At 29.7% G+C, this 19266-nt stretch overlaps 1 protein-coding gene across 8 annotated transcripts in view; it reads right to left on the reverse strand.

The window, feature by feature from the left end:
- Window positions 1-12957, reverse strand: part of LOC108747814 (protein NDRG3) — a 33267-nt gene extending 20310 nt beyond the window's left edge. For 2 of the 8 annotated variants that reach the window (XM_018485626.1, XM_018485624.1), the window contains exons 1-3: window positions 12605-12956; window positions 6233-6612; window positions 2596-2649 (exon numbers count right to left, since the gene is read on the reverse strand). In XM_018485626.1, coding sequence (XP_018341128.1) covers window positions 2596-2649; window positions 6233-6447 — 269 coding nt within the window. In that variant the 5' untranslated portion in view covers window positions 6448-6612; window positions 12605-12956. Of the gene's footprint in view, window positions 1-2585; window positions 2650-6232; window positions 6682-12604 lie in introns of those variants that run through there. The other 6 variants (XR_001939268.1, XM_018485628.1, XM_018485627.1 and 3 more) reach the window with 6 other exon arrangements.
- Between the last annotated feature and the right edge of the window lie 6309 nt (window positions 12958-19266).

Raw genomic sequence — 19266 nt, forward strand, 5'->3', positions numbered from 1 at the left:
TTTTTAAAATAAAATCCATGTTCACGCGTACATATTGTACTCGAAAAGATTTAAACAGGCTATATCAATGCAACTAAAAGTATTCTCGCTTTTGTTTTTCTAGTAGTGTCTTGTTTGCGCACTCAAGATTAAAATAGATGGGACACGTAAACCTTTAAGAATCATTGTTTTTGAAGCGACATGCACACATAACCGAACAATAGAGCGTCCGTGTCATGATCTTAATAGTTCTTAATTAATCTTAATTTTGGTGTTACTTTGTTATGAGAACCTGTCGAGAGAAGCATATGGCTTTCTCCCAAAATATAGAGCGTCTTTGCTCGAAGACTAATACGAAAGAGGAGAAGTCGACGGAGTAGAATTACGTCGTTAACCTCAGAGAACTTCTAAGCTGGCTATTACGTAGAATGTTACGTGCTACTAAACTTCCTCCAATTTGTACATTTAATATATTGATATATTTTCAAATAAGACTTTCCTATAATTTTAAACGTTAGCATCAACGTTATCATTTGCATTATATTATAATATTATAATTAGCATTATTGGATTATATAAGCATAATAATGCAAAATAAAAAATTGAAACTTAATGCGTTCAAAATTAAATGCACATTAAAATAAATTTGAAGAAGAAATACATTTGCATAAAAGGAACAGTAATATTTATTTAAGTTTGTCATTTAATATTTCTATGTATATTAATTTTTTTTAAAGCATTTTAATTATTATATATTTATACACTGAGAAAAGAAACTGCAATTACTATAATTGAACTACAATTTATAGCCATTTATATAATTTTTTGATGAAATTATGAATATAATTATTATTACACTAACATTTTATCAGTAATTATGATAATGGTGCAGATTTTGTAAATATCAAACTTTTCTTTCGATATAAGTTAATATATGATGTCGATTGAGTATCTTTTATACATATGTTTTAAATGATAAACTATAAAAAAACTATAAAAAACGCTTTGATTATATATGCCGACGTGTAGAAATGTAATTAGCGATAATGGAATACCAAGACTCACATTTACAGTCTTATTGAGTTCTGTGATTGGCTAACTCCGCCTACGTTAATTGTTCGAAGCAATTATGTAGCGGAAGTGTCACGTGTTGTTGACTGTTTTATTTCTATTTTATCCGATAGGTCGTTAAAAATTATAAATTTTCTATTTGATGTTATTATATTTTAAGACTATATGTATGAAACGATTATTATTATTTAATAGCGTTAACTCCATTAGCTTTTTCACTTCTTCAATAAGAATATAAATGAGTAGAAACTCAGAAAGAAAATTTGGTTTAACTTGTAAAGTAACAACTTCTTGTCAAGTTCTATTGTGACGAAACAAGTACACGATTCATAATTTAAAGAAACAGTATCAAAATTTGATAATTCCATATATTATCTAGAGCGAAACTCGCTTGATCTCAACTTTACATTTACATTCAAATCAGGAAGCCATCAAGAGTGACACGATTTTGTAAGAATCATGAAATAGTTCGATTAAGCTTAAGCGTCGAAAGTTTAGAAACTTTCATTAAACTGTCTTAAATAATTAAACTTTATTGCTAAACTTCAATATAGGTCACCGTTCTAAATAGCAGCTGGATGTCATATTAAATCACGCTGTTAAACCAATATCATATAATAGAAGAACAATATATGACTACTACGTCGCACATTATACAGCGGCTTTGTTTCTTGCCAGCTTAGGATAATGTATCGTGTCGTTTCTTCTATGTAACGTCCAGTTCAATTTTCATGGTAAAATCTAAAAGCCATCTTCAATTGTTGTGCTTTACAATTGCTTATACATATATGTATATATAGTTTAATCAATTGTAAATTTCATATGTATGTTTGCTGATGAACTTTACAAATTATTACGCAGTTGTGCTATTAAAACGCGTGTACATAACGCTTTTACTAATACGATGTGGTCAGCGTTGCGCACATTGAGATCAATGTCAATTGTCCATGGCAGTTGAAAAACTCTTAACGAATATCCGCAATGACCGTTCCATTGCAATGTTGAGTCATCGTAATATTTCAAAACACATATTGTATATACTACGTTCTAAATCATCTTTTCGCAAATAATCATCAAGATTATTAATATCAGATTTCGTATGTTTATTTTGGATATTGTAAGAAGTAGATAAATATATGTTTAAATTAGTTTCTCTATTAAAGTCTTTATCATATCTTTTTTTAAAATTATGTTATAATTAAAAAATATTTATCACACTAAATAGCATGTTAATATAATAATGATTCTATACTTTTTATCACTTCTTCTCCTTGTTTCGTGTTAAATAAGTCAAATTTTGTGCAGTTAGAATAAAACTCAGAATAGATAAATATGACCAAAGTAATATAAAAGTGTCGTTTATACTCTCGTTGCGTCGGCATGTTAATGTGATCTATCTACTATCCTGTCAGCCCTACTACGCAATTATGTATCTACGCATCAGCATAAATTGCAGCTACGGTTGTGATACGCGTTAAGAGGGATTTGAATAATAATACTAATAACGCGACAGTCTTTCAATTTTTCTCTCTTACCAAAACTTACCCCAATAGAGCAGATTCCTCGGCAGTGGCTGCTGTCGGCATCCTGTTTCTCTCCCTAGAACAAAATGGCGGCGAATAATCACACACGCCTAGCCCTAGCGGCAAATCACGCCTTTATCCCGTTATAACACATAAATATTTTACAACGTAAGAAAGCTATTGACAATAAGCAAACAACAATATATTTGGCAATTTGTGAGAAGTTGCTTTGACCAGCACTCTATTTTGATCGTTAAAACCAGCTTCTCTTTGTTCTACAACGGTATAATTTCCGGTATTTAACACACTACCAATTTGAATGTAAAATTACCATTTTCTACGGGCAATTAAACCGGGCCGAGCAACTTCATGCTCGAATGCGTATTTGAATAAAAAACTTTAAAAGAAGTCAGGCTAAACTTTAGATTAAAGGATATCATTCCAATTAAGTCAAAATTAATAATCACAATTAATAAATAATACCTATAATATTTTCTCCCAATATAATATTTCAATATTTCACACTTTTTTAACTAAATTATTTCACAATTTTTTAACTAAAATATTTCAATATGTGTGTTACGTGTATCTATCAGTTATTGTATTATTTTTTTATTTTTATAACATAATATAATCTAAAATAATTATATATTAAATAATTAATATTTTGTATCTTTACATTTAAGTTGTTTATAAAAATCTTTCATTGAATATGTATAAATTAAATTGTTATCTAGATATAAATAAAATGAATATAAAAAAATATACATAAAAATACATTTTTTTAAATTATAGTAATAATATTATACTACAAAATTTGTAAATTACTTAATCGTGTAAGAATTAGACAATTACAATCTAAATATACGATAAGAATACGAAGTTAAAGTTTAAAGTCAAAATTCTATTGCAAAGATGATAATACCAATTTATAATTATTGGATTTTTAAATTAACTCAAATAATTACAAACTTCCATGGTTGACGACAAGAGAAGCCGGTTTCGCAACACACGCGTTTCCGTCGCGCGCCGCGAAGCGATACGGACGGTCACAACTCGAGCGTTGCAAGGACAAAGGAAGACGGCCACTCGCGTGCATGTAACAGAAAGAGTGATAACAACAGTATAACAATAAACCAAGCGATGATGATTACAGTGATTGCACTCACGCGCAGATAAAAAGATGCAAGAAGCTGGTGCTGTCGATGCATGCGTGCGAAGCTCAAAGCGTGAAGGAACTGAACAATTTCTTCAGGTGCTATAGACGTGACTTACCTTTGGTTTTCTTGTTTTTTACATGATTACAGCATCATTAATGTCCGATCCTGAAGTTTGTCCGTACTTACTAATCTACTAATTTAAAAGTGCAAGAACGAGGTGTCGGTTTGTCCAATTTGTTTACATCAAATAAATATAAAATATTTTACAGTGTTTTACAAAGTCAGTTTCTAGTATTTAATTTTTTTTTTTTCGTATCGATTCAACTAAGTTTTTCGCGAATATCTGTAGATTTTTAAGCGTTCTTTATTAGAAAATTTTGAGATGTATGAAATGTGTAGCTGAGATGTGCATTGTTTGTATAATCATTGACTTTAGAAAAGAAAAATTGTATATAATTATAATAGACGTCGCTAAAGCTGCAGGGCAATTTATAACATGCACGCAAAAGTTATAGAAGTCCTTCTGTCATATCCCAAATTACACCATAGATAGTTAATTTATCTTTCAAAGATGTTTAATTTTGACAGATGTGCACTGACAATGAGTACCTTTTAAACATTATCAAAGCAAAAATCAATGTTAATAATATTAAAGACAGATTGCAAGCGTTAGTATAACTACATGACATTGATGAATAGTATTTTCTGCTTTTTTGTGCAAGAATATTTTTTGCAATTATTTTTCGCGGTTGATGCTTTAATTGCTAAAGGCGATTATTTTGTTATAAATTTCTACAATGCTTTTATAAAAAGTTGTTCATTAAAAACAAACATGTTACTTTATTAAATATAACACGAATATCCAAATATCATAGAGGATATATAAACGTATTAAAGAATAAACCTTAAAAAATATATAGGAATGAAAGAATAAAATTATTATAAAGGTACATTTTTAATTTATATTACTTTTATATGTGTAAGATTATATGTCTCAAAAGATTACAATTGTGAAAGTAGAAGTAGGAAATCATCTTGAAGTTAAACTATAGGTCCTATTTCAGAAGGTTAATGTTCTGGAATAATGGAAATAATATGACCTTATTTTTCAAGTGAGTAACGATTCGAGCTACATTTCGCACATTTATAGAAGACATATACGTTGAAACCATCGTAAAATTGTAATTTAATATTATTTTTTATTTATAAAATTTTAAAAATCTTTAAAATGTTTTTATTTTTATTAGAATTTTTGTACTATGTGTATATGTCTTAGTTTTTATTACATATGTAGTATTTTGTAAAATATTATTATTTTTGTTAAAGCATCCACATGTGTTACTCAATAATTTAATTATTTCTGGTACATCTCTTTTGTATTTGGAATCTATTATAACAAAGATGTTTTCAGCTCGCTTGTAGCCATGCAACCAAAGTTATAAAACTCTGTCAATAAAGCTACGATCGATCTTATAAAATTTGTTCGCCATAATAGTTAACAATAAAAGCACTATAACTCATACTTCAATGTCTTCGACCTCGAAATGCTCGTCGCCCACAAACTCTTTAACGGCTTCGCACTAACTGTTAAGTTGCTTATTGCATCAGTTTTATCTTTGTGCTCAGTATTAGAGTGTTTATTGTACATTAGCGTGAACTAGATAAATCTTCTTTACATTGTTTAAAACAGTTTTTAAACGTATCGTGATGTATTTTTTAATTCATAAAATTATAATGCCTTTTCGATAGATATTAGAAGTAAATTAACTACAATATAAAAAACGTAACTTTTTAATAAAAATTAACACAATAAATTTTATGCAATTCACAATTTATAATAGAACAATATTAAATAAAGAATTACTGATAATTATACTGCAATCTTTTTTTAATTATTTAATGCGAAGTTGTTTATAATATTTAGTATGTTTCTAGTTCTAAATTTTTATTTTTTATCATTTATAAATAACACATCTAATTTGTTTCATAATATCTAATATAATTAAACTGAAATAATTAATAATTATGAAATAATAAAAAGTAAAAATTACATTTTATCAATCTAATTGTAAAGGTTAATGATATAATAAAATAGTTTAAGCAAATATGTTAAATTCACACATCAGTTTTTATTTCAAGAAGTGTAGATATATAAAATATTAAAAATTATACATTTTATTTTTATTTAAAGAATTAGAAGTGCTAAACTTTCTGTTTTAAAAGTACTTGCAAATCATGGAATTATATATATTCCTTACAAATTTTATATATAGATAAATATGTAAAAACAGTATCAAACAAGTACAGCCAATCAACATGTAGAGCCTTTAGATTAACGTATAATATATAGCATAATCGCAATAAAAAAAAAATCGTAATGAATTATACTTGAAAGAGCGACGAGAAGGTTTAGAGGTCGAGGAATAGTAAAACAATGTATTCGCGACTGTACCTCTATCTGTCGATCCCGTACCCGGAAAATGTCTTTTAAAGCATTACCTTGGGACGATCGAGACGCTTTCGCGACGATCCTCGATTAGCGGGTCCTTTTTTCGCATCTCAGTCTTCGGTGAGGTGAAGCTAAAAGCCTTCTTCACGGATTCGAGAACGCTCTGGCCGGTAGTCTGTGTCTGGTCCACGATGGTTGTGCTTTTGTAAACGTCTTCGCCCAGGTCGCCTAAGGACCTGTACGAAGCGCCAGTACCTGCCGGCATGGCGTAACCTTTTGTCCTGTTTCGTTCGCAATACTGTCTCTCACTTGACACCTAATAAATCGTTGTGCTGGTTGGGGATGATGATTTTCACCGTCCAGGTAGGTGCCCTCTCGGCGAAGACTCGCCTTGAAGGTGCCAAGAGCTGAGGCGTTGTTGCAACTGCCGCTGATGATGATAGCGTGCCCGAAGCCGATATTACCAATATCGCACGTCAACAAGGCAAACGAACGGCAAAAGAACAAATGAAAGAAAAAACAAAGATAAGGAAATCTTGTGACAGCGATTGCAGCGCATTCGAGGCATCGGTGATAGTTTAAATTACATTAATTTCCTCAAAAACATTAACCAACAACTGCAGTCAATTACCATGATTTTTTATTTTCATTAATTAAATAGAAGAAATTTTGTTAAATATAAGAGTTAACCAATGTCAGAGTAATTAATAATTATCTTCAATAAGTAAGAAATATGTATTTGTTTTTTCTCATTTTCATCAAACCGTTTAAGATAACGTTTATTACTTCATACGAGTTATTGAAAGTTTCTTTATCAGGTTTTATAAAGTCGAGGAACTAGACAAATGTATATTGGGTACTGCGTTGTAATAGAGAAGCAAATTTTATTTCTAGCTATATCTAGTTACATCTACGTTTGTGAATGCACGTAAATTTTTTTTTAATATCTAATAAGAATTCTACTAATCTTATATGAAATTAATTTACTTGTGAATTTTGTCGTGTAAGGTATTTATTTTATCTTTTGTTAAAACAGAATAAATAAAACGTAAGTATAATATTTTAATAACATTCTAATAATATTCTAATTAATTTTCACATTAGCAACTGCAAACAACTACAGTAAAGTATTTGTTTCCTCTTTTATTGAAACACAGAATAAATTAATTGCAAGCATAATACTTCAATAGTACATTCTAATTAGTTGTTACATTAGCAATTGCAAATGATTACGATAAACTTTTATTAACTATTAAAGCAGATAATTATAAAATTTATATTATTCAATATTTTAAAAAAAGTTTCCCAACGTCTTATCATTTGTATCACTATTTTTATTAATGTTTTTAATAATAAGCCAATTAAATTTTCCTAGTTACTTTTTTCTTTCTCCCTTCATCTTTTATTTATTTATACGTAATTTTATACTTTACTAGCTTTCATTTTATATAATTATTTGTTATTTTTACTTAAATGTTATTCTAAACATATTTTAAAATGACTGCATATAAAACATGAGAAAAGAATTAATTACTATAAAAGTATTACTATATAAAAATGAGAAAAGGAAAAAAGAAAATGAGAGAGAGAGAGAGAGAGAGAGAGAGAGAGAGAGAGCTATTAGATTGAATAGTTTTTAGTACTGCAAATTTACGAAATATACAAACTCTTTTCAGCACGTATTTAATATAGTCTCTAGTGTAAACAGTATTATTGAATTCCAATTTAAATTCGAAATCCGGATTGTGCAAATGTAAAGAAAAGATATAAACGCATTTCTCTGCATTCTGTTGTTAGTTTGGAGGTTTGAATGTAAAACTGTGTTTTATTTATAAATGCACATACAAAAGTTCAAACGTTCCTGTCATTCTTATTAAATAAACGTGCAAGCCGCTATTTGTTTCCGTATTCTATATTTTTGCCAAATCAAACATTTACCAAATCAATGCAGATTTAATCTGCATTTTATTATTACATATGTTTTGCTATACAATAATAAACAAATATATGTTTTAACTCATAAATATGATAGAAATGCAATTTTTTAAAAAGTTTTAATATTAAAACATATTTTTAATACTAGCAGCAGCAGAGGACTAAAAACTAATAAACTTAACTAGTAATTTTTTTTGTTTAAAAAAAACTTCTTTTACACAATTGTTACTGTTTAATGATTTAATATTAAAAAAAATATTTATGAGGCCATTCATCAAGTTGTTGAGAAAAATAGATCAGTTAAAAAATAATTACGACACACAAAAGTTTGATAATGTAACTCTTGTTATAGCTGATATTTTTCAATATTTCAATATTTCGTTGTTCTATATTTTGGAGGGTTTGCTAAATCAACTCATGCATATTTAATCTGCATTTTATTATCGCATATTGTAATATATATAAAATAATAAATAAATGTACATATTAATTAATAAATGTGAAATAAATGCAAATTTTTAAAAAGTGTTAGCATCCATTAAAATTTATTTAAAAAATTGTATTAAAATATTTTAAAAAAGTATTTAAAAATTTACATTTTTAACACTAGCTACAGAAGAGACAAAACTTGTTAGCTTATTTAGAAAAATTTTTTATATAAAAAAAACGTTTTTATCCAATTGTTGCTGCTTAATAATTTAACAAAAAAATATTTATGAGTCTTCAAGTTATGTTAGTTGAAAAAATAAATCTCAATTAAGAAATAAATAGAACAGGAAATTAATAGTGTGACTTTTGCTTTTTAATTAAACAAATTAGGTTGTACGATTTAGATTAAAAATGTTATTAAACCGATGCCTCGTTTTCGCTAAAATGTGAGAAATAAAATAAGGTACGTGTCATGGAATGTGATTGTCGACATGCACAAAATTCATCGAGTTTGTCTGTCGAAAGAATCATGCATGGCGACATGCCAATTATGAAGTATTTATTTATGCATGTTTGTGGAATACTGTTGATAAATAGGAAACGTGCGAACAAGAAACAGTAATCAGTGTCTTCTAATCAACTATCTTTATTAGCAAATCAAGCGTGTGCGACATAATCAACGAATAAAGTAAAAGTCTGCACTATAATTCGGGAGGTTTTTTCCGAATTTCATTAATTGATCTCATTTTGCACGCGAGGCTAATACGGAATGTGACGTAAATTCGTGACAGAAATAGATAATGTATGCAAGAAAGATTTACGTAATAAACAAATCAGGATAGATTGATTTGCGATTAACGTCACTTCGTCGATCCATCGATCAAAAAAGATACGCACTTTCTATATTTTCTCTTAATAATAATGCTTATCAACATTGTCAAGTATAATTGATGAGCATAATCAATTTATTGCACGCGCAGATATCAGATTTTTACAAATACAGGTTCCGTTTCATGATATGATACACTTGATTGACGAATCACAAATAATCAGTTAAATAATGTTTATATACTTAAAAGCTTTATTGTCGTGAGAAATAAGCAAAACTTTCAAATATATTTTGAGCCGTAAATCAGTCGTCGATAAATTGGAGCCGTAACTCGTTTCATTAAAAAAAAAACTAACTCAGACAGTAAAAAGAATATGAACACTATAGCCAGTTTAAAAACGTACATGCTAGTTTTCCTGTCAATTAAGATTTCCGTCGATCAAGAAAATTTATTTTGAAATGCGACGAGATTATATGTTATGACTGTTATTACTGAGCGTCAAGAATGACAACTGTGCATTAAACTAAAATACATGAAGAACCTTCGAAAATAAAAAAATGACATAGTTTTACAATAAAACATCGCAAACGAAATTATTATTTAAGGAAAATTAGATATTAGATAACTAATTGTTAAAATAAAGGATTTATCTAAATTTAAAAAATGATATAATAATTTAATTGCATTAATGATTATTCGAATTGAAACTGGTCATATCGATTTCAAATCTCTATATGACGTTAACTAAAATAATTGGTGAGAGGTATAAAAGAAAGAGAAAAGGTAAAAGGTGAATACTATAAATAATCCGCGAGAAATATGAAAGATAGATAAGGGGGAGAATTTTCTATTTCAAGTACTCCAAGGCAAACGCATGTCATTTTGAAATCAATCTTTTCAAATATCGATGATGCTAAGTGCAGCTGGATCAGCTATTGGTTTGACTTGCTTACGTCTTAGCGCCTTACACTGGCAGACAGGAAATCGATCTGGCCAGAACTTTTCCGAGCAAAATATGTATGCATATCGGGTGATCATGCAGTGATCACCAATTCGCAGATAGACTTCTGCGCGCGTGTTGTAAGCAAGTCCCCGGAGAGTCGCGTATTGATTTTTCGCATGGATACTCGCGTGTAACGTCGGGGTTAACCCCGTTTCTCGACATCTAATTTTTCGTCCGAAGCTAGCCGTCTTGACGTCCACTGAATCGTGCGACTGATTTATGACATTAAGGTTTTTAATAGCTAAATTACGGCAGACATTAGAGCATATCAGTTTGTTTTCAGAATAATCAAACGTAAATTTAAATCATTTTCAAGTGTATCATTGATCCACAATTAATGACTGATCTAGCGATTAAGGGCATAATCTTGCAATTGTCAAGATTATGTATTATTATCAATCGTTTAAAATAAGACGTCATTATATTAATACCAGCTATGAACAGAAAATCTTATTATATTCAGAAACATATGTTACATAGTAATGTACGAATATCAATGTGAATTAAATTATTTTTTATATAATTATAGTAAAATGTTATATATATAATATAATTGAGTATCATGTACATAATCATATATATAGGTATAATAGTTTAATTTATATATATATATATAATAAGTATATATATATAAATTTTGAGTTAAACATTTTTATATATCACACATCTAATATTAGTTTCGCCTAATAGTTCTGTCTATTAAATTAACAGATTTTGAATTGTTGCAATACCTAAATAAATTACATAAAGAAGCATTCATTTTTGGGTATAAATTTTTTGTTCATATTTCATATTTCATATTTCCCTTAGGGTGGAATTGTTAAACTTTTTATTCTAAAAGCTTATATTAATTGATAAAATAATAATTAAATCACTGATCTAACTGTTTTCCTCATTGATTATATTTCAAGTAATGTAAAGTAAAGCTTTATAGCACATATAAATTCTCAGCAAAAATTTCTGTACATATTTTTATGCTCCATTTTAGTGTATCGTTTTCAAAATTAATATCGCGTTATATTATATAGTTATAGCTGGTTTTAACACATAGCTCTGAAAATAAAGATTACAGTCTCGATGTGACGAGAAATCTTATCGCCACTGACAGTTTACTCTCGTATTCCGAGACTATTTTTTCCGTTGTGCGACGCACAAATAGCATTGATCCTGCATGCTTCGAGTATCGTAGAAGCAGCTGCAAGCCGTTACATCTGCGATTAGAGTATAGGTAAGAAAATCGTTGGAAGCTGGTAGGAACTGAAACGCAATGGTTTTTGTCTGTTCTTCTTTTAAAGAAAGAAAGTTTTTCTGAAAGTTTTCCTTAATAAAAGTTATTTAAGTCTTTTCAAAAAATCAACGTAAAATTACTAATTTTTTTAAATTATTGACTTGGATCTTTATAAAATAGAATGCTGTGAGACGTAAATTATTTAAAATAATTAAAAATTATTAGTTAATTTGTTACAGTTATTAAGTGTGACATTTAATACTGAGAATAATTGTTCTGTGAAAGTTATCGTTATGTAAGTATATTCTATGCAGACATTCAGTTCCAAAGAAATTTAGGAGTAGATATTTTGTCTATGTGTTTTCGTTTATATATTTCTTCCAAGTCTAGTGTGCGCTAAAATAATTTTTATTAAATGTTTAAATATTTAAAATGCAAGGAGAGAAAGTCAGTAAAAAATAGTGTAACAGGATCAATTTCTATAAGTTGCAGTACGTAACGGTAAACGAGCAGGTGTGTTTAATCGAGAGTTAACTATTACTGGCTATTTTATTTTTGCGACGTCTTTCCTGGGAACGATCGATTGTCCAGTCTAACCCCATTTCTCGCCCCAATGAAACCGATTCGTCTAGAAGGCGACGCTACAGCGAGATCTTTTGCGCGATGTCGTACACGCGCGATCGATCTAGCGCCAGGTTCGACCTTCGCAGCGTCGCATGACACAACGTCACCGATCGCGGTTCACCGCTGCAACCTCCGTTGACGACGACGATGACGATGTCCGCGTGCAAACGCGAGATACGCGATGCGCGCGCGTGCAAGCAATAACTAACACCAACACAATTTCACGAACGCGCACATCGAACATATTCCATTCGAATCATACGGACGTAGTACTGATCGATAGGTCGAAGCGGTCGAGAAATTCCCGAAGGGATGGCAGACAAAGGGCAAGAGGGTGTAGACAGGTGAAGAGGACAGCTGATCTGGGACTCACCTCTTCCTGCGTGAGTTCCGCTGCGGGGTCCGCGTACTGAAGAAGAGTTGCAGCTTTCGTGCGGTCTTTAAACGTTTACTATGAAAAACCCTGATGGGTTCGTTTGCTCCTCGATCGCGGTAAGGTCACCTTTTTTTAAAGGAAACGCGCGTAATTGGGAGCAATCGCGGCCTATACGGATTTGATAGTCGATTGCCTGTTCGATACACGTCGTTCGATGTGACGTTACGAGATGTGCGAAGATGCAGCACCGTGACGAGACTGTCGTTTAAAGATCACACGGTATTCCTAACGACGTCGTACGATTACTAAATGCCTAAGTGCACGGCTCCTTCAACTACAGACTGGTCAATGGGAATGCGCGTTGCTCCATGCGCGGTAAACTCCGGATCGAACCGGTTATGGACAGACTGCCGACATCTGGTCATGAAAAGGCACACTTGGCCTGTCACTCGTATTCAGAATTCCCGTTGCGCATGCGGAGACTTGAAAAATGATCTTGAAGCTCAGTCGGTTGATTATCAGACGAACTTCGTGAGACTTTTCCTGAAGAAGGGAAGAGCGATCAGTCCTTCTATCGACATAGTAGAAAACCATAATGTCTAACGTTGGTATGAGCAATGTCAGTACATGCTTATGTTAGGAGATAGAATTTACACATAATATTTCTGTAATAATGCTCTTGCTGTACATTAGGATCCCTTTGAATCTTCCAAGGGGCAATCAATCCCGTTCTTGCAAAGGATTGAACGCAAATGATGATTTACAAGATTTATAAGATTTACTTTCTGTTCTTGCACGGATTGCACTAGAACTGAACTGAACTGAACTAGTGCAATCCAGAACTGACAAGTGTAAGCATACATAAACAACGCTCTACTGCAAAACAAAAATGACGTCTTATATTGTTTACATGAACAAATTTGATTTGTGTGATGAAGATGAAACTATTAATGCAATTCCATTAAGAATATTCTTAATTGAAGATAATAATAGTATAAAATATTTTGTATGTAAGCTTACTATCATTTATATATTTTTATCGTTTTATTACTTGTAAACTTGCACTATTCGTACAAGATCTGTTTTTTGTAACTAAACTAGCGTACTAGTTCTTTTGCACTGCTCGCACTGACTTCAGATCTAGTACAGCCAGTTCAATGAACTCATGCACGTTTCACTGGAATAAAAAACAGCGATGCTAACCCCCATTTTGAAAACAGAAAAAGCTTTAGTGTATACTTTTTGAACTGTGCAATCAGTGCAGGAACAGAAAACAAACCTAATTACGATTAATCTAGTATTTAAAAATTTATATATATGTATATAAGTTAATAAAATTTTATATATATATGTATATAAAACATTGATTATATACATATAATATATAAATTCATATAATTAGACGATCTTCACCCACAATCTTGTATCAGATATCTTACACCAATTTGCTAAAACATTGAAGACTTTATAAATTTGTAAAGAATATATAGAAAGTAAGACATGTACTATAAACATTATATATATATAGTACAACTCATACTTTCTATATTCTTTGTTAATTAAATTTTTAAGATTTTTTAAAGCAAATACATTTACACGGTGCAAGACATTTTCAGTTTGCTGCAAAATTTTTCCAATTGAAGATTGTTTAATTATACAAATTATTGTGTTAACAAATCGCATTTATAGGAAAATTGGAATAAGTTTTACTCTAATAATAAATAAAAAAATAATAGATATAGCATATACTTTTCTATGGAGATATTTTCGTAGAATTAATTAATATACACATACAGACTAATTTGATATTTGTAATGTCAAATACTATATGTATTTCTAGAAATTCAAATAATTCTTAATCAATCAATTATGTACTGTCGCTTATCTTCTTCTCAATTTTTTGATTAGGTTTCGTTCTTCAATTAGCCCGCAAGAATCGAAGAGCTGTCTAAGCGACTGTCTCTCGTAATCGAGTCGAGCTGAGTAGCAGAAGAATGGAACAACGAATCGGAAGTACTCTCGAGGGGATTTAAGAGACGCTACGTTTTATGGAATTCACTCGGAGGCGAGCGAGAAAGATTAAATGCGAGGCGGAGAAAGCTATGATGAGATCTCTACGGATGGAATCGGTGCTCCAGAATTGCGGAACGTGCGTTGGGAGGAGCGGGGATTTAAAATCGTGAATCTCTATTATTTTCGTCTCTCTTGATGACACCGCGGAATAAATGAGAAAGTCTTCTACGTCCATCTTAGCGGCTAGATAATCTACCATCTTGGATTACTATGGTGAGTCCGTCATATTTATACTTAGTTAAAAGAATTTTAAGAGTTAATTAACAGTAGAGGAGACTGAGACCGGTATCATAATTTTTGAATAATGATTTTAGAAAAGATATAAAATGAATAGAAAATTTTGAGACACTATTTATGTTAGCATATCTACATCCCTTAGGTATTAAAAGAAATATTCTTGAATACATCATATTGTACAAATAAGTTATTTAATTTTAATTAAAACTGTGAAAATACATATGACAATTTTCAGCTCTGTGTATTCAGAATTGATTATTACACGTTTTAGGATTGGCAGTAACATATTTTTCACGAATAAAACATACAAAAAATATACTTTTTATTTTAATGTCCATTACATATTTTAGGGAATAATAGTAATTATGCTATTGATATAAGTAAAATAGTTATTTTAATCATAAAACACGTAATTTACTTTTGTATTACAGTTTCTACACGAAAAATGAAAAAACGTATATGTGTCTATAATGTATCATATTCTCTAAAAAAAAATCGCGATCTAAAGAGATGATTGTTACCTAATTCCAATTCATATTAAACAATATATTTCACATGATCGTTTTTAGTAAAAGAAGCTATACTCGCAAACTTTGTTATCAGAACAATAATTAATTAATTGCAGCAAAAATTTTCTAAAACACCTTTTTCTATGATTACAAAGGTATCATTGATAATGCTCAAAACATGTAAAAAAAAGAAGACAAGAAAGTTTATTCACTAACTTCATTTTCTTAAGTCATTCTAAATAATATATTCAATGCTCTTGGTACAAAGCCTTTTACATAAAATATTAATATTATATTGATAAAAAAAAGAGATATTTATGCCATGTTTTTATTGATTGAATTATAAGCATTTTGACAATTAACCCCTTACGACAACCGGTCTTAGTCTCTCCTATCGCGCAAGATAATTCAAAGAATAGTACATTGAATTTTATTCATAAAATTATTTTTTATTAAGTATCAGTACGTATTGATTTGCCATAAATGCGTAAGTCGCACATAATGCATTAGACGAGAAAAAATATCACTGATATGGATAGAAAGAGAGTGCAAAATATCTTGAGAAAGATTTTACATACCTTTTCACATCCGTTTATTACCAATGCAATGTACCGAACTCGAACACTCTAAACTACCTTTCGTTCTCCTCTCTTTATGCGCAACCTTTAAACGTTACTACTAAACTTTTGGATCTTCTCTTCATGGGATGATATGTATTTCGGCGAGTACATTTATCATAAAAATGTATATTTATGTATACTTCCGTTAGCTCGTCGCTTGGCTATACATACCTACATATATATTGTTATTGTACGTCATCCCCGCAGATTCTCGTTGGACTTAGCGTCGCCCCGTATATATACGTCCGCAAATGGTACTTTATAATGCGCGCGGAACGTAGTGGACATATTTTCCCCGTCTATGTCCTCTTGGTATGTTATATTCCTTCGTGACAGAAGAAACCGGTCCTTTGTAAAAAAAAACTGGGGTGGGGGCGGTATTTAGTCTGTCAACTGGCATGACGAATCGCCGAGAGGAGAGCCGGCTTTAGAGCTACATATATGGAACATACCGTTATGCATCGTTATAATATTTAGACGCAAATGAAAAAAAGCATTTTGTATCTCAGATCTAAATTACATTCTTTACAATTTTCTTGATAGTATATAAAAAAATTTAATTTTTGTTAAAATAATAAAGAAAAGATTAGAATAAGGAAAACATATAGAAGAGTTGCTGAACAACTTAATTCATTTTTTAAATAAAATTTTCGATTTGATACTAATTTACACACAAATAAACGTTGAAAATTGTAGCTTGACGTTTTAGGTATCTATCATTAATAATATAAACACACAAAATAAAATTTAATGTTTGATCTGGAGATTAGACTATGGTATATTTATTCGAGCAAACAAGCTGATACTTTGATTTATCATCATTTTGACATTAAAAATGTGTGTGTCATTTTGACGTCAAAATTTATTATACATATTTTTGTCACTAAATGCTTCTTATATTATTTTATATTATTACAATATTAATAACTTAATATTGTAATAATATAAAATAATAATAAGGATACGATTTAAGCGACCAGTACACATTCAGCAATCTTACATTTTACATGTAATACAATTAGACTGAAATTACAATGAGCTTGCAATAAAAATATTTACATAATCGCGATCGTAAGGCAATATCTCTAGTCGCCATTATAGACCACTCATGGGATTTTCACCCCAGAGAACAGGTGCAACCAGTCTGGGATACAACGTGCAACGTGTTACGATGCTTTCCCCATGGGCGCGCTTCGATAAATTCGCCCACAGGATCTTCCTTACGGGACACGAGAGGCGTGCTGGTACTCCGTATACTGAAATTCGTTTAAAGGGAAACGAAATTTTCGTTAAAAATATAGTGTTGCGAGGAATGTTATATTCTCAAAGACATTATGATTTTATACACGAATATTTAATAATATTGAAATATAGATTAATACAGTTTTAATTATTTTAATTATACAAATATTTGTTATATGTGTTTAATAATATCTCCAGGAGTTTTTAACAAATATTATAAATATTTTTTAGTTTAAATTTATTACTTTCACAAACGATCATTTTAGATTAATGCTCAGATTAGAGAGAATATTGCCCTTCTTTCATATATTACATTAGGATATTATACAATTTAATATTACAATTTAAAAAAATTCTATAAATAACACATTACATTACATGTTTCGACTCTTGGATTGAGCCATCTTCAGATAAAACAAAATTCACAACCTTAAAATTCATTTCTATTGTCATAGAAAAATTATGATGAAAGTTATCCAATTTATATAGCGATATTTCATTTCATTCGTTAATATTGCTATATAAATTAGATAACTTTTATCACGGTTTTTGTATGACTATAAATGAATTTTAAGGTTGCGAATTTTGTTTTATCTGAGGATGGCTCAATCCAAGAGCCGAAACATGTAATGTAATGTGTTTTACAATATGTTATTTATAGAATTTTTTTTTATACATTTTATATATCATATTATAGTTCTTGCATTTATAATTAATTACGTTGACTCTTATATGCCCTATACTTCTTTGTATTGTCTTTTAAAAAAACTAAGAGTTCTGTACTATTTGTTATTAGATTACAATTTAACTTTATGCACTAATATAATATTATAAAACTTAACGCTATTATGACGATTTCAAATATAATTCCATTATTTTTTAATAAAAGATTATAATATAACATTTTTTTAGAATAGTCATTAAACATAAATAGATAAATTATTGTACATTGCATCACTTAAAATGCACTAGATATTACTTTTTAAGCTGTTATATAATATTGATCTGTTATATAATATTGATATTGTCAAGTTATTTCAATCATGCATTTTGAAATTGCAAAAATGTTTTTCTTGACAATTTGGATATTTATCTTAAGTTATTATGATATTTTTTGAATAACATATAATATCAAGAGAAACATTGTGCGAAATATAAAAATTTAAATAGTTGCGGCAAAACGTTGCAGTATCTAACTGTATTATCGGTCACGGTGTCGTTTTACTGCGAACTTTCGTGGAAATTTAATATTAATACGCAATTTCGCTCTCTGTTTTTTTTCTCTCTTGTAGATATGGGCGCGTAGGCATGCACACTCACATATACGTACACACACACGTCTCTTAACATCTAATATTTATACAAGTATAACAGGGAGATACAAATGACGATAACGTGCTCCTTTCTCGCCTTCTTAAAGTGTGCAAGATATAGTATGCTTGAAACTTTCCCAAGTTCTTTTGATTTATATTTATATCATACCAAAGTTGTAGCTTTTTCCTGTTATGTAGCTTTATTAATTGATGATCAGGTCATAATTAATACATTACCATTCTTGTTTCTTTTCGATCCGTTATACAAGTACGTTTTTATAAATAATGTTTTAATTAATAAATATTTTATGACTGAGTTTTAGAACGACACTTTAACAAATGTAATCATTAAATTTTAAATATTGATTATTACAAAGTTATTGTATAAAACATAAACCGGGAGTAATAACACAACTTTCTTTTCTAACGATATAAAACTTGACAGAATGCAATGATTTCAGTTTAGTAGGAATTTTAGCTTCTATTTTTACTTTTTTTTTTACTTCTTTTTTTCTCTATATTATAATTGCGCTCTTTGTCAGAATAAATTATTCAATTTAATTTGACTTTTATATGTAGCTTTATTTAATTAAATTTTAATTATAAGAAAAAGAAAAGAATTTATATATATATATATACACATTTATATATATATATACATGTAT

This window comes from Trachymyrmex septentrionalis, unplaced genomic scaffold (assembly GCF_001594115.1).
Source record: "Trachymyrmex septentrionalis isolate Tsep2-gDNA-1 unplaced genomic scaffold, Tsep1.0 scaffold20, whole genome shotgun sequence".
Taxonomy (NCBI): Eukaryota; Metazoa; Arthropoda; class Insecta; order Hymenoptera; family Formicidae; genus Trachymyrmex; species Trachymyrmex septentrionalis.